The sequence below is a fragment of the Choloepus didactylus genome, chromosome 1, assembly GCF_015220235.1.
Source record: "Choloepus didactylus isolate mChoDid1 chromosome 1, mChoDid1.pri, whole genome shotgun sequence".
Lineage (NCBI taxonomy): Eukaryota > Metazoa > Chordata > Mammalia > Pilosa > Megalonychidae > Choloepus > Choloepus didactylus.
The window spans coordinates 200,173,113-200,190,930 of NC_051307.1; the positions used below are offsets into that span (position 1 = coordinate 200,173,113).

A 17,818-nucleotide genomic window follows, 5' to 3' on the forward strand; every position below is an offset into this window, starting at 1 on the left:
TAACTCTTAGCTTTGTGTCCGTGTCTCATTCCTGCGTCACCCTGTCAGCAATACTAGTCGACTTGTTTCACAGGTCCACAGAGAGGAATTCTGCTGCAGGATGGACCACGCCCATGGTTGATTTAGATGAGACTCTGGACTTAAGAGGTATAACTGAAGTAAGGTTTTGGAGATACTGGGATAGAGTGAATGTATCTCATGTGTGGGAAGAACATGCCTTTTTGGGGTCCAACGGGCAGACTGTTATGCAATGAATCATGCCTCTCACAAATACATGTTCAAGTCCTAACTCTCAGTCCTGCGAATGTGAAAGCATTTATAAACCAGATCTTTTAAAATGTTATAGTTAAGGTGAGGCCAAACTGAATCAGGGTGGGCCTTAATCCAATATGACCAGAAACCCTGAAAGCAGAATAAATTTGGACACAGTAGTGGTGAAAGACAGATGAGGAGAAAGAGATGGCCATGTGACAGAGGCAGAGACTGAGCTATGGATTGCCAGTGAGCCACCACCATATGCTACAAACTTCAGAGAAAGCAATATCCTATAACACCTTGATTTTTTATTTCAAGCATCCAAAACTATGAAACAAACTTCTGTTGTTTAAGCCAATGAATCTGTGGTACTTTGTTACAGCAGCCCTGGCAAACCGAGACAATCATACATAAAATTATTATGTATCATCATAAAACTATTAACTCAAAATATATAAAACCTAAATCTATAAAACTTCTAGAAGAAAATTCAGAAAAAAATCTGTGACCATGGGGTACATACAGGTTTCTTAGAACACAAAAAGCACAAACTATAAAAAAATTGATAAACTGGATTTCATCAAAATTAGTAACTTTTGCTACAGTAAAGACACTAAGAAAACAAAAAGGCAAGCCACAGACTGGGCGGAAATATTTACAACATATATATCGTAAAAGACTTCTTACTAAGACTATCTAAGAAGTCCGGAATAAATAAAGTACTTTCAAAATTCAATAATAAGAAAATCAACTGTGTAGAAAAGAATTATCACAGCAGACCTGAGGCTATTATCCAAGTACAACCTGCTTTCAAGGTTGGCCCTTGGCTGGCATCTGGAAATTTGACTATCAGAGTGTTTCTAGTCAACAGTTATGTGACAAGAGTGATTCACGGTACCTAGACTGTTCGTGCGAACAATACGGGTTATGCCGTATACCTGCTTTCCTTCTAGAAATTTCCATCTTAAATTTCAGCATGTGCTAAGAAAAGACCAGCCCCAGTAAAAACCATGGGCAAAGAGAGTCTCTAATTGGGTTCCCTGGGCAGAAACATCACATATTTATTGCTGCATTTTCACTGTGTGACCCCTCATGTGAAGGAGAGCATACAGAAACCAGCACATGCATTCTTCCAAACTCCACCAAAATCTTTTTCCCTTATGATCCAGCTGTGCATCCTTACTACAAAGTCATAATAGATTTTAACCATGAGTACAATTATAAGCTAAGTCCCATGAGTCCTTCTAGAGTATTTCCAAATGTGAGCATCTTCTTGGGGACCCCCACACATACCCCTCTCCCCAAAAATGATTTGAACAGATACTTCACAAAAGAAGATGTACAACTGAGGTTCCATTTGGGGTAATGGAAAAGTTCTTATAATGGATGGTAGTGATGGTGGTACAACATTATGAATATAACTAACACCACTGAATTGTATACCTGAAATGGTTAAAATGGGAAATTTTATGTTGTATATGTGACAACAATAAAAAAATTTTTAAATGTACAAATGATCAATCAGCACATGAAAAGATACTCAAAATCACTAGTCATTAGGGAAATGCAAATAGAATCCACGAGATTCCAACACACATCCCTCAAAATGGCTAAAATTATAAAAACTAATCATATCATGTGTTGATGAAGATGTAGAAGAACTGGAACTCTTCATATTCTGTTGCAGGGTATGCAAAATGGTTCAATCACTTTAGAAAACAGTTTAGCAATTTCTTGAAGAGTCAAATATTTAACCGACCTATGATCCAACCATTCCACTCCTGGATATTTATTCAAGAGAATGAAAACATGTCCACACAAAGACTTCTACACTAACATTCACAGCAGCTTTACTTATAACAGGTCAAAACGACACAAGCCAAATTTCCATCAACTAGTGAAATGGTAAAAAAATTGTAGTTTACCATACAACAGAATACTAAGCAGCAATAAAAAGGTACAAACTATTGATATATAGAACAATATGGAATACACCTCAAAATCATTATGCTGAGTGACAAAAAAACTCACAAAAAAGAATAAATACGGTATGACTCTATTTATAGAAATTTCTTGAAACTGCACATCAATCTCTACTGTCAGTAGTTGCCAGAAAATGGAGGGGGAGATGGATTACAAAGTAGTAGAAGAAAACTCTGAGGAATGATGGAAATGTTCACTACCTTGAACTCAACGCATTTTAAATATGTACCATTTATTGTACATCAGTCATACCTCTGTAAAGGTGGGAGAGAAAAAAACTTATGGGAAAGGAAAGAGGGAGATGGAGGGGGGGAAAGTGAAAAATTAAACATGACTAACATAAATCAGAAATACAATGCTAATGAATTGACATGGGATGCACTGGAACTACAAACCAGCCTTAACAGTAGTGATATTGTTTTATGGAGTCCTGGCCAATACCTGGTCCAGAATGCTCTCCACCTGGCATACAGACCCAGGCCTCCAACGAATAGCCCATCCTCTGCAGCCACTGAGCTCAAACTGGTCACACTGGATCATCTAGGCCCCTTGCAGATGAAATATAAGGGCAAAAGGTAGCTGAGAGGACGGCTCTAAAATGGCCACACAGAGAGGAGTGGAAGCTAGTTAGTCCCCCTGGAAAAACTAATAAACAACCAGGAACAACTAGTAAATAATCCACAATAACTGCAGGGGGACAAACGTGACCATCTACTCATCATAAATCAAAATGAACTGGGAAGAATGCCCAAGATCGCAGCATAAAATCTGTAAGAAAAAACTGTGGATCCAAGCCGGGAGACCCCTCCCACCATGGCCCAAGCTGCAAAGCCTCGCGATGCTAGACAGCAGCTCTCTCTGAGCCAATGAATACAGCTCAGCTGGGCTCCAACTGGGTTTTAATTAACAAACGTGTATTGCTCAATACAAACTACGAATCCCCAACAAGCAGACAGAGGCTTTGGGTGACAACTGACCTTGGAGAGCCAGAAGGTGGCCACGGACTGGCCCTGAAGGGGGCTTTCTGTTCCTGTTTCAGCTCAGTGGAGAAAGCCTCAGCCATTTTCAGTTCCCAGACCTCTGACCCAGACAAGGGTGGAGACAGAACAGGCAGAGAGAGACCATTTGAATGCTAATCACCTCTCTCTAGGGCATCTATCTTCCCTAAGAGGAAAGAGGTGGGGCCCAGCTCTACTACCTGCCTTCCATTCAGAACTAGACCTCAGAGCCTGGGGGAAAACAGCCACAGGCCACACCTCCTTACACCAGTCTGGAGTTTCAGGCTGACAGGTGCCATCTGCTGGGCATAAAAGCACAGTGACTTGAGGCCTCACAGGGTGTACCAATTTTCTAAGACACACCCTCAGGGAAACCGGATACTAATATTTCTTCCTTCTGGGACCTGAGCCTGTTCTGGTCTGGGAAAACCTGATTGGGGTAACCAAGGAAACCAGATGCCTAGACAACACAGAACTACAACCTACACTAAGAAAAACGAAGTTATGGCCCAGTCAAAGGAACAAACTTATACTTCAACTGAGATACAGGAATTTAAAAACTAATACTAAATCAATTCAAAAAGTTTAGAGAAGATATGGCAAAAGAGATGAAGCATATAATGAAAACACTGGGCATACACAAGGTAAAAATCGAAAGTCTGAAAAAACAACTGGCAGAATCTATGGAAATGAAAGGCACAACGCAAGACATGAAAGATACAACGGAAACATACAACAGCAGATCTCAAGAGGCAGAAGAAAACACTCAAGAACTGGAGAACAAGGTACCTGAAAGCCTACATACAAAAGAACAGATAGAGTAAAGAATGGAAAAATACGAGCAATGTCTCCGGGAACTTATGGACAAAATGAAAACCAGGAATGTAAGTGTCATTGGTGTCCCAGAGGAGAAGAGAAGGGAAAAGGGGCAGAAGCAATAATAGAGGAAATAATCAATGAAACTTTCCCATCTCTTATGAAAGACATATAATTATAGATCCAAGAAACGCAGCATACCCCAAACAGAATAGATCCAAATATGCCTGCGCCAAGACAATTAATTATTAGATTCTCAAAGGTCAAAGATAAAGAGAGAATCCTGAAAGCAGCTTACCTGTTCCACTACAACATTCTTTGCTTTGTTAACTGTCTCAATCATCCAATTTTGATTTACAGCATTATTCATTACAACAATTCCTATCGTCTGGGAAAATGCTGAACACTATTTTGAGAGGAAGGGGACGACATCTGGTTCCACTGGCATTAAGCCATGAACTATTTTTTAATTAAGGCTTATGCCTAAAAATGGTCTTGCCTAAATTTTGAAATATGAAATAAGCAAATGGTTTAGTGTTCAGGAGTTAAATATCCCACAAATAAAGTTCCCCGGAAATACTAATTTTGCAGACACTATGAATCCTTACTTTCCAAATCAGGAATACCAATATAATGTGAATCATATATAAAATACTTCATATAATGTTGCATACATTTTATTTTAAATTACAGACTAAACTTGATAACATACAGTCAATGTGCATTATATTACTGCATTTTAAACTACTGAAAATGCCAACCAGTTCCTTATTCAATAATTCTAATATAATTTTGTAATGCAAGAGAATAAGAAATACGCACCCAAATATTTAGGGATAAAGAATTTTGATGCCTTCAAATGATTCAGAAAAATATATATATACACACACACATACACACACACAAACACACACACATATATATATAGAGAGAGAGAGAGAGAATGATCAAGTAAATGTGGTAAAATGTTAAACAATTAGGGATTATGACTGAAGGGAAAATGGAAATTCTTTATACTATTCTTGCAAGTTTTTCCTTGGCAATAATTTTAAACTTACAAATAAGTTACCCAAAAATAAACTTCAATAAGTCACACGGTTATCCAGTAGAGTGGTTCCCAACAGTAACAAATTTTTGATCATGTACCTCCCATATCTGAAATTTATTTATGTATTAGATACATGTACTTAATAAATGCTAATATATTACATATATTCAGTATAAATCACATTAAAAAGTAGACATTTTACAACGATAAAATAAAAACTCAAAATCGAAAGAATGAAATCTTGCTCTAAAACTGAAGCTTCAACCAGTACACAACACCTTACCCAAAATCTCTTCCTCTACAACCCTAGTTCTTTCTCTAGAACTTCAGATCCTGTATCCTTACTGACTACTGGATTTCTAAACCCAAAGGAAATCCAAACTCAACACATTTAGACTAAAGTGAATATCTTTCTCCAGAAACCTACTTTTATTCTAGCTTCCCCCTTAGTGCTAAAGGTACCTTGACTGCTCGGGGCAGATATCCTGGTCAATTCTTTCTTGTACCAGCCCCACAACCAAAAAATCACCAATTTCTTTCCCTTAGTAACTCCTCCAATTCCTTTCTGATCTCTCTGAATCCACTGCTTCCTCCACAGGCCCTCATCACAGCTCATTTGGACTGTAAGAAAAGCATATTCATGAGGAACTTGCTTTTGAAGCCTCCAAATCTCAATAGCTTCCAATTCACACTGAATCTTGCGGGATTGTTCTAAAATCCTAAAACCCAAAATTGACAAAGCTACCTTCTACTTTCTCCCATGTCTTGGTTCCCCATCACTTTCTAGATAAAAGCCACATTTCTTACAGGTTAAACTAGTCCTTTCGTGATTTGATTCTGGCCCATCTCTCTGCCTACTGCCCTATACTCAACCTCAGTTCTAGCCTTGCAGAACTATATTAGAAGTTCCAAGAAGTACCAAGGGTTTCTCAGGACTCTGCTTTTATACATGTTGCCACCATTGCCTAAAAATTCAATCCTCCAGCATCCACCTGAAGAACTCATCCTCAACTTTCAAGGCTCAGTTCAAACGTCCTTTCCCCTAGAAAACCTTTCCTGAGATTTCCAAGCAAATCAAAGTCTCTGTTCATGTAGTTCACAAGAGTGTGAGCTCCTGAAGATGAAAAGCATACACTTTCTCACTCTTTCTCAGAACTTGGTACATAATCTCAATGAGCTCAAACTAATGGAAAAGAAAGCACTTTTTAATAAATGTTGCTGGGATAATCAGATAGCCATGGGGGGGGGGGATCAGTGGGCTGTATCTCTTTCTTGTACTGAATACTAGGATGAATTCTAAATGGATCAGAGAGTTAAATGAAAGGAAAAAAAAAAAAAAGAAACCACTCAACTACTAAAAGAAAATAGGGCTGAATTTCTTTATAACCTAGAAATGGCAAAAAGCTTCCTAACTACAATTCAAAAAACAAACTGATACATTTGAATAAATAAAAATAGACGTCTAGATAGCAAAAAGTACCGTAAGTAAACACCTTAACTGCAAAACCAGTAAAACAATACTATTTCCTATTCTCAATTATATTTTAGAGATCAAAGAGTTGTTAAAACATAAGGTTTAGTGATAAAAAAGAACACCCAAATCAAGTTTTGAGATAATAAAAAAAAAAATCTACCACTAACAGATTCAATAGAGACAGCAAAAAGCAGACTGGACACAACAAAACCCCACATTGGTGAATTGGAAGATAAAAATTATGAAAAAAAGATGACAGTTCCTGGAAATCTAATATTTGTTGAATCAGAAGTCAAAAATATAAATAAAGGAGTACAGAGTAGCAGGGAAGACTTATAGACTAAAAGTTCTCTAAGCTGAAGAAACATAATTGAGTCTTCAGTTCATGCGTTATCACACCAACATATTTCTGAATTTCAAAGATCAAGAAAAAATTTCAAAGATCAGTATAAAAATGGGGGAAATCAACAGGTAGTATCAGATTTTTCACTCCACCCAAAATCAAATGTTAAGAAGAGAACAATACCTATAGATTTGAAAAGGAAACAAAGCATAACCCAGTATTTCTATACCAAGCCAAACTCCCAGTCAAGATACAATTGCAAGGACAACAGCATTATATTCTCACACAAACTCAGAAGGTATCCCACCTACAAATATGAAAATTCCAGGAAACAGTATTCTAGCCACGAGACCTGAATCAGGAGCAAGACTAGAAAAGACTTGGTATAGGAGAAAACTACAGGGAACAGCAGCAAAGTAAAATATTAACAGTAAAATCTAAATAATAATTGTGATGCTTAATACAAATGTTAAATGATCCCTGTCAGAAAAGCTTCCTACAGTTAAAATGCAGTAATATGCTACATTTAAAATTTTGTTAAAGTTCCTCCTTTTTTATTCCATAGGCTTTCAGCAGCAAAGGAAACTGCTGTAGGCTGTACACAAGAGTATAGAATCTGAAGATGTTCAGTGCTATATATAATAAGTTGATGTACTTACAGGGAGTTTGGTGAAGGCTGGGTTGGTGACGTGCTTCCCAAAGGCATCTTCCTGGAACTGAAGAAGCTGTACTACCAGCCCAGTCAAAGTTTTATTGGTAGGAGCATCTGCGTGAACATACTGCAAAATAAAGACAAGGACTCAAAAACTAATTCAATCATGCAAAAGAGAATTCTGGCTTACTTTCTATTCTCTACTACTGTGGCAGATTTATAAATGTCTGAGACATACTGTAAAAGAGTTTAAAAAAACAAACACATGTGAGAAGTTATTAATGATGATTTCAATAACATCAAATGTCCAATCTGTGATAGAGACAGCAAGCTGACTTCACAGCAAGGTAAGATTATGGGTAACATGACAGGGAAATAAAAAATTAGTGAGTTGAATGTAAAACTTTAATTTGGTATTAAATATTCACTATCACCTTGAGACGCCAATACAGTCAATAAAAGAAAATTTTTAAACCCTTCAATTTGAACAGGAAAAACACCTATACTTTCTTCAGTTTCACAAAAGATAACAATCAACTAAGTTTTCCTTCCTTGAACAAACCACTTTGCAAGTACCATCCAAGATTTCAAGGTTAATGTAGTATGTTTCTATTACAATAAATAATTTTTAAGTTATTTATATATGGCAAAATGACATCAGCTGCAGTCTACCGTTACTATATATTAAGATTAATGGCTCTCAATTTATGTATCTGCCAATCAAAAATATAGTTTAATATAAAGGGGCAACTAATGTGAAAGTACAGAATACTCCTAAATTTGTATTTATTCAGGTACATTAGGTTTCCACTATAAATGAAAGTCAGCATGTAGTTAGCTTTGCTAAAGACTGGTATTTTGTTGGAATGCTTTATTTTACATGAAATCTTCTAGACCAGAGGTCAGCAAAATCCATCCCACTGTCTATGGACACAAACTAACAATGGTCTTTACATTCTCATATGATTGGGAAAAAAATAAAAGAAAAATAATGTTTTATAACACATGGAAATCACAGGAAACTCAAATTTCAGTGTCCATAAATAAAGCTTTATTGTAACACAGCCATGCCCATTCTTTACTATGGCTGCTTCCATGCAGCCTCAGCTGAGCAACTACAGTTGAGACAGTATGGTCTGCAATGCCTAAAATATTTATTATCTGGCTCTTTACAGAAAAACTTTGCCTATTCCACTCTAGACCAATTCTTTCTTATAAAGTTTCCTCTTATATTACTTTAAGGGTATTATGCCACATGTATGCCAGACATAAAAAAACTGGAGGCAAGTTTCACACAATTTAGCATACAAGATGTCAATTTTGTCGATCTAAAAAAATGCTTCTCAAATTTTAGCATGCAACAGAATTATCTAATTGTTAGCCCACCCCCAGAGTTTCTGATTCAATAGGACTAGGGTGGGGCCCAAGAATTTGCATTCTAACAAGTTCCTGGTTGGGCCTTCTGGTCCAGAAACTGCACTTGGAGACCCAACGGACTTGAAAAAGAAAATCCATTTCAGAGAATAATTTTTTACAATAATTTGTAAGTTAAAAACCAGCTAAGTAATTTTAAAATGTTAAGAACTACTTACAGTTCCCCTTTCCTATAATATATTGCCAAGACCCAACAGAAAATAGCTTATTTTTAAGACCTCCTCCAAAGTTATTTTTAAGTATAAACTTTCAAAGTGAAAATTCAACATCACTTTACCCAATTTACTTGAAATGCTAAATCTTTAACAAATAATACTCAATTAGTAAGTAATGCTCGACAGCATAATCTTTAAGAAAACCCTTCAAATTTATCCTACAGAACTGACAAAACAAATTGTACATATCCACAGCTCACTTTATAATGTATAATAGGCACAGATTTCCCAAAGGGATTATATAATGCATTATATATTACTGTGTGTGGGCATATATATGTTTGTGTGTAATGTGTGTATATATGTATGTACATACATACATACAATAGGGTGTTTTTTTGTACAAGGTAAAACAACGCAAAAAATTAATAACCACAACTTTTGATGTTTCAGATAACTGTAGATAACTGAACACCAAACACTAAAACTGAAAAAGACAACATCTTCGGCAAAGGCTTGCAGCTGGACAAACTGAAACTTCAAGCAAAAAGTAATTTTTAATAACTGTGGTAAAAATAGCTTCGTATATGGTCTAAACTTTACTATTAACATGTTTTCATTAGCATATAAGAATATATATGTAAAATATAAATATATTGTGATTCAGAACGAAAGGATAGACAATCTGGAATGTATTTTCAAAATAAAGACAGCAATTTCATCAAAATTACTGCCTTAGCTATTTTAAAGTCAGAATTTTAAACTGTAAAATATGTAACTCCAGACACCTTATTTCAAATCCACCCCCCAAAATTACCAAACTTGAAAATGCATTCAGAGATGGCATATTTAATTCATAAATGAAATCTGACCTTAACATATTAGTATAAACTATGCCTCACGCCCACTGAAAGGGAGCTAGTGAATAAGGTTTTTAAATCAACTTTTAAAAATTTCAAAATAGTAACACAGAAACTTAAATATAATTTAACAATATAAATGAAGCAGACTGGCCATGGATTATGTGGCATAAATATCACTACCACCTCAAATTTATATAATCCATCTTTAAGAACTATCTCATTTGATTCTAACAACATTCCTATGAGAGCCTTATTCCCAATTTATAAATTAAAAAATTAAAACATATGGAAATTGAGCAATGTGCTCAATAGCACCATCAATCAGCAGCTAAGAGTACTGAAATCATCTTTCCAACCAAACGTAATGCTCATTCCACTATCTCATATTGGTATGAGAATTTATTTCAACTGCCAAAAATATCATTTAATATGAAAAAATTTCTTAACCTTCAAAATGCTGATCCTTAATTAAGAAAAAAAAATGAATGATTATGTAGACAATTTTAATCAAACATTTTATCTTTTAATCCAAAGTCCAACACCATGTTTTACTTAAGAAAACAAAAAGTTATTAGTTTAAGTATTTCTATTAAAAAAGTTAGAAGATATGCTTAGAAAGTTTTATCAATAAATCTGCTTTAAAGTATCTATGGCATTAAAAATGTTCCAAAGTTCAACTTGCCCCTAAACAATTCTAGGGCAGCAATTGTCCAATTAAAAAAAAAACAACCATTTAACTGTCTTCTAACTGTTAAATAGTTTGTGTAAATGGCATTGAAATGCCTTCCTTGGGCAATCTAATCCAATTTAACCAATCATCCTGAAATCTTAAGTCTTATTTCAAGAATAAAACAAAATTCAAGAAGAAACCTACTTGGGATTTTAATGGCTTAGAGATACATTTCACCTCCAACGTATCTGAGGTGAATCAATTTGACATCAGCAGTGAAAAGTTTTATCATCTGAAAACAACTCAAAAACCTCAATCATATTATCTATGGACAGACATAACAGCTCTCATCTTTATCAAAGTCAGGATGAAGGACACACACCCAAAAATACGTGGAAAGCAGCTTAGGTAAAGGATAAACAAGCCTCTGCATTGTTACTAAACTTAAAATACAACCCCAAACAGTTAACTTACCTGTTCTTGAATTGCCTCTTACCTCAAGTCATCACCCCCTCTGGCCGCCTTTGTCTCAAGGGAAGCTCATCCCAATCAAAGTCTTCACTCTCCCCTCTTGTTGCTAAACCAAATTTATCAACAAAACCTAAAAGTCATCTGTTCATTTCTCCATTCAACAAATATTTACTGAACATCTTGGGCATTTAGGAAACAAAGATACTACTACTCTAATTTGAAATCTCACTTTTACTAGTAGGTGTCTACGTCTATCTCTTCTACTAGATTATGAGTTCCTTCAAGAAAAGGATTACGTGTAGCAAAAAGAATTTGGATTTTGGAGTCCAAATTTGTATCTCAAATCTGCCACTCCTGTGATATTGGAAAAGTTATTTAAATCAGGGGGCTCAGGTTCCTCTTTATCTGCAAAATGAGATAAATAGTATCAATCATTCAGGACTGCTGAGATTTAAATAAATTAGTTTTTAAATTCCCTACATATGGTAGATACTCAGTAATTGTTCACTGCTAAACCCATCATTAAAAACGGTACTAGTATGTCATATTTCAGAGTTGCTGAGATTTAAACTGTAATTGCAATGAAGATGCAGTACTGAATGCTTAAAATCCATCACTGTGTACAACAAGTAGACACAGACTACATAGAAAAGCAGCAAAGAATCTTCTGGTTGGTATTTTCACCATTCCCAGAGGGTGAGAGAATTCTGACTATCAGGCCTGAGGGTACACAATTCTGAATCTGAGTACGCCCAAGATACCTGCTCTAGCTTTAAGAAGCCATGAAAAGTCAAACCTAATTTTGATTTTATCTTTAAGATGTCAGGGACACCGAGCCATCATCAGCCATCTGGGACAAACCCTTCAGACTCAGACATTTCCCCACCCCACCCTCCCAAACAAATCTCTGAAGGATTATCCAAGTCTGAAACTGCTCTCCTAAAGTTGGGTGGACACCAATGCAAGCTGGGTTTGGAAAGACAGAAACGACTATTTGCCAATCTCTTCCTTCATATCAAAAGGAATAATCCTTCTGGGTACTTTTCTTTGTTAAAGCTACACTAAATTTAAGACCCAAAGCATTGGCTGAAGGGGACCTGATAAAAAAAAATTAACTACTTTCACAACATACTTAATTCCCTTAGCCACATCTGGAAGCTCCACTGCCTAAAAAATGGGGGGTAGGGGGGACCAATTAATCACTGTCAAATAAGGGAAAAATGTATTCTTGTCTACTTATATGTAGATGAGAAAAATCTACAGCTCCAAATCTGACTCCAATATTTCAGGCAAAAAAAAGTCAAAGCATCTACAATATCATTATTGTCTCCCACTTCCTAAAACTTCAAATAAGAAATGGTCTTTTCTGAAAATACCGCAGTGTAACGTCAAAAGAACCTTTGATCCCTGCCCATGCCCTAACAACTGCCAAAGGGTGACAGGCTTCACTGTGGATACCCCAAATGAATAACTTCCTAGTCTATCTGTTCATTTCTTCAACAAATATTTACTAAGCAACTATTAAGGGTGAGGCGCTGAGTACCAACCATGTTGAAGGACACTGTAGTGAATAGGCCTGACAAAGTACCTGACCAAGTGCTATGGTCTTCAATGGAGAAAGCGCAGAACTGAAGATGAGTGTTTCAGAAATTAGGGGTGGGGGGAGGGAGAGTGTTTGGGGCTGTCTTCTTCAATACACCTTCGAAAGGAGTCATTCCTCAATATTCACTTAAAAAAGGAAACCACTGCTTCACTGGAAGTCACATTCCAAAGTCGGAGGCAAATCGGTAAATAAAAAATAATTTCAAAAAGTGGTAAACACTATGAAGAAAGTAAACGTCATATGAAGTGGGGTGACCGCATATAAATGGGGTTCTTAGGGTAGACGTAACTGTGGAACACATTAAGTACAAGTGAATATTAACTCCTGTATTCACTCTGGAAGCTTTAATAAGCATACTACATAACCAAATGCACAATGAAGTAAATCTGACTTTTTTCAATATTAGTTCTCATCAATACTATAATCCATTATATTAGCCCGCCGTTAACTTGTGAATACAACCTTTCATAGCCTTTCTTTGGCAAATCAACAGGTAGTCTCGAAACAAATCATGAAGCTGGTTCACACAGTTCATAACGATCGTTGTTCAGACACCTAATGAAGCGAACAAAAGAGAAAGATTCACACACCCCGAGCTGCTGAGCTCGACTTTTTCTTGCACCCTACGAGAGAAGGAGCTTTCACCCGAGGCACGTGAGCTAGCAGAAGGCGGCCAGGCCCTGAGCGCGCGAACGCGGAGAATGGACGGCGGAGGCGTGGCGGGCCCGGAACCGGCCTTTGTTGTCCCTCGTGGCGTGAGGAGGGGGAGGGGCGGCCACAGGCCCGCGAGGCAAGTAGCCGTCTCTGGCCCCCGGCGCGCGGCCTTCCCGCCTCTACGGGCGCGCGAACCCACCTTCTTGTAGTGCTTGCCCAGCCAGACGCGCACCGAATCCAACTGGGACACCGTCTCCGGGCTCTCCCAAAACTTGCTGACTGGGCCCCCGTCCTTCCGCCGATAAACGGCCAGAACTGCAGCGGTCGCCGTCCCCCCAACACCCGCGCCGCCAGCCGCCGTCCCCGGCCCACCGCCGCCCGCTACCGCGGCCATCGTCACCGTCCGTAGTCCCCACTGTCCGGCCCACCCAGGCCCTCAATGAGCTTGCCGTTCACACCCGCACACGCGCGCACCACCTCGGCCCCAACACCCCCCCCCCCACCCCCGCCTAGTAAATCCCCTTCCGGCGTGGATACCGAACCCCGCCCCATTTCGGGACAGGCGCCCTAACGGACGCGGGCACGCACAAACGCATGCGCAGTACTTGCGCCGGACGGGTGACCACTGACAAGCACTTCGCCCATCCTTTCTGCAGGTCATAGTTGGCTGCCAACCCTTTTCGCGGCACGGTTCAGGTCTCTGAGCATCTGGCGCTTCCCGCGTTCCCTCGTCAGATAGCTAATCGGTCAATATCCGTGTAGCGGTTCTGTGTCATCACCTGCCACCGCCGGAGAGAAAAGGCTTGGTATGAGAGATGGCGAGGGGAAAGCCGGTTAAAGATGCCGAGTGCCGGCCGAGAAACCCAAACGCATGGTGGGACTCTGCGCCGCTCCCCGCTTGCCCTCTGGCCCTCCACGCGAAGCGGCTATGTCGGCCTTCGTAAATGTCCATCAAGATCCCCCATTCCCCGGAACTGCTTCCGCTTCATCAGCCTTCCGCCCTTTTCGTGGCTCTAGCCACAATTCATCCTTCTTTCGGGCTTTTGAAACTGCTGTTCCCGTGTCCTCACCGGCTCTTTTCCTCTGATTTTCCATTACGTGACGGTTTCAAATTCAAAGCTTAAAGGTACTTCAGGAAGGCGGTCCCTGCCTATACAATTCTGAATAGCAAATCATACTCAGTATTCTCTGCATAGAAGTTAACACGACCTGTTACTTTCCTTATTATTTTCTTACTGATCGCGTAAGTTACTTGAGAAGTTAGCTTTGACCTGTTCACAGGTGTACCCTCAGCGCCAAGAACAGACGCTAATGGATGCTCAATAAATATTTGATTATTTAATAATTAAATTTAACACTATTAAATTAGCAAAGTATCATTAGCCATAATGGAGTTATGAACATAATGCTATATCCCTATAACAGCAGATAACTAATTGCTTGTGAGAAAGTCTAATGGTTCTCTGAGATCAGCTTTTAATAATGAATAGAATGTGATCAGAAAGGAAAGGACATTGCAGACTCATGAAAAAAAACGGAAAAAAATCAAGTACGTGTGAAAGCATACTTGGTGAAATTCTCCTTAAACTCATGGGATAAGGATAAAACCAGAGTAGTAACTTGATTGTAGCAGAGAATTTTTACTTGATCCTACAAGCCTTGGAAAACCAACTTTTACAGAAGGCATAATATGATCAGATTTATATATTAGGAAGATAATCGCAGTGATAAGAAAAAAAGACTGGAGAAAAAAATGGCTTGATTAAACAGTCCAGGATAGAGTTGATGAGAATAAAATAGGAGTAAGAGATGGATTATGCCCTCTAGTATACTAGCTGGTGTTTATGGAGCACGTATGTGCCATGCTCTGTGCTAAGTACACCTACATTATGGACTAAGAGCTAATATACCTATTTTGCAGATAAGGAAAATGAGACACTGGAGAGTTTAAAGCAACTTGCTATCAAAGGTTTCTGAACTCAGGTTGGAATTAGAACCTGGCTACTACTTCCCCTCTCCCCAAGTAGAGTGTGTTGTCTATTAATAGCATGTAACTAGAGCAGAGAAACCCACAGGAGAAGGTCAGAAAGCTGTTTTATTTGCATGAAACCATGGAGAGGGAAGTTAGCTCTTCAAGGTCAATGGTGTTACAACTTTTTTGCTCACACAAAATTCTAAATTTCGAAAACTACCTCATTTTATAGGACATCTAAAAATCTTTCATCATTTAAATAATTGAAGAGCACATTATAAAGATAAACATTTCTTTAATGAAATGGGTTCATCATTTAAAGTTTTTCTTTTGAAACAATCTCAAATTTACAGAAAAGTTGCAAATACAGTACAAATAACTTTCTGTTTTCCTGGACTGTTTGAAAATAAGTTGTTGGCATGATGCCCATCACTCTCAAATACTTTGGTGTGATTTTCCTTCAGACAAGTGTATCCTCTTACGTAATTTCACAATATAAGCATCGACACCAGATAATTAACACTAATGCTACTTACCATCATTGGACTCCATTCAAATTTTGCCAGTAGTTTCCATAAGGTCTTGTATACCAAAAGTTTCCGGTTCAGAATCATGTACTTCATTTAGCTGTCAAGTCTCAAGATTCCTTCAACACTCCTTCAGTTTTTCTTTAACTTTCACAACATTGACACCTTTGACGATTACAAGTCAGTTATTTTGTAGAATGTCTCTCGAGTTTGTCTGATGTTTCTTCATGCTAGATACAGGTTATGCCTCTTGGACAGGCTTATCACAGAAATGATGCTGTTTTCTTTTGATTGCATCTTATCAGGTAGCACATGATTTCATTTATCTCATTACTTTGATAACGAGTAAGAATATCTGCCAGGATTCTCCACTGTGAAGTTCTTCTTTTTCCTTTTGTAATAATTAGTACTGATTGGTATATAATATATGGTGTAATATATAATAAAGTTTAGTGTGTGGTATGTAATTACCTTAGTATGTAAATATCCCCTTCCTCACCAAACTTTCTATTTATTTATATTAGGATAGATTCCTGACTTTCATATTTCATTCAATGAGTTGTATTATCTGTAACTATCTTTATTTATTTTGATGTGCAAACTGCCAGATTTGGCCAGTGGGAGATCACCCAACAGACTCATTTCTTTTTGACAGGACTCTATTATTCTTTGAGCCCTTCCATGCTTTCTGAAATAATGAAATGTTCGATGTTCATCTTGCACCTTCTCTCCCTCAGCCCTGGAATCAGCCATTTCACTGGTTCCTTTTAGTGGGGAATGTATCTAGAAGCCAAGATGTGGACACTAGGTATGCTCAATGCTTTTGAGGAGATAGGATGCAATATCTGCTCCAAGGCCCTTTTAGTTCACATACAAACACATGTATATACACAAACTATATATATATATATATATATATATATATATATATGAGTTCACATTAATACCAGCAGTTCCAATCCAGTTTCACTTGGATTTTAATTTTCTAATTTTCTCCCATTCTATATTTGTAACTTCCTTCTCTTAATAATCAGAAATCTAGACAAATTATCCTTAATATATGTATTTTATCAGTTCCCTCATATGTAACCAATGTCCATGCTGGGCCACCCCTCCACTATAGATATGCTCCATTCTTTCACCCCTAATCCTTAAGCTTCTTTACTCACACATACCTTGCTCTACACCTAATGGCTTTAGGACTGAAGGGATGGTAGAAGAATAGGAAAAGCGAGAATAAATTTCTCAAACCAAATGAATCTAAATACACAATAACTTCTATTATTATAATAACTTGTAGCTGTAATTGACTGCAGGCAGTCCTCTCTTTGCAGAGAAGTGCAGGACAATAAAAATGACTGTGCAGCCTAAAACCATGCAAAGAAAACTTAATAATCACTGGGAAAAATTATTTCATGACCTTTAAAAATTTTTGTCAAAACCTTAAAATCTCTCTTATTATTGGTTATAAATGTATAAAGAAATTAATATAATAAAATAAATTTAGTATACTGTAATTTAAAACAGTTTAAAAATTGAGAATTCAAGTGTTTTATTTCTTGGTAACAAACTTATCAAAAGTAGTTTTGAACTTACCATGTAACTTATGAAACTGAGGGAGCATCTTTTCTATGCTTTGTCAAATTGGTCAAATCCTCTCTCTAAGTTTGGATCAGCTTCCAACATTTTATCCTTTTCACTTTCCATATCATGAAACATCTCTGAAAGTTCCTTTAATGAGAAGTTCTTTGCTGGCATCACTTCCACTGAGACATCTTTATCCTTTTTTTTTTCACGAACACTTTCCTCATTTATGTGGATAAGTTTGACTTCACTACATTACTCTCAAAAATTCAGTGTCAATATTCCCATTGTCAGCTATTTCTTCTATAATACTGTT

The 17,818-nt window shown here is 37.5% G+C and overlaps 1 protein-coding gene across 2 annotated transcripts in view; it reads right to left on the reverse strand.

The window, feature by feature from the left end:
- The window catches only part of SMARCC1 (SWI/SNF related, matrix associated, actin dependent regulator of chromatin subfamily c member 1), a 243,667-nt gene extending 229,788 nt beyond the window's left edge, over positions 1–13,879 (reverse strand). The window contains exons 1-2 of one of the 2 annotated variants that reach the window (XM_037849833.1): positions 13,619–13,879; positions 7,577–7,696 (exon numbers count right to left, since the gene is read on the reverse strand). In XM_037849833.1, coding sequence (XP_037705761.1) covers positions 7,577–7,696; positions 13,619–13,813 — 315 coding nt within the window. In that variant the 5' untranslated portion in view covers positions 13,814–13,879. The remainder of the gene's footprint in view (positions 1–7,576; positions 7,697–13,618) is intronic. The other variant, XM_037849824.1, reaches the window with a different exon arrangement.
- Between the last annotated feature and the right edge of the window lie 3,939 nt (positions 13,880–17,818).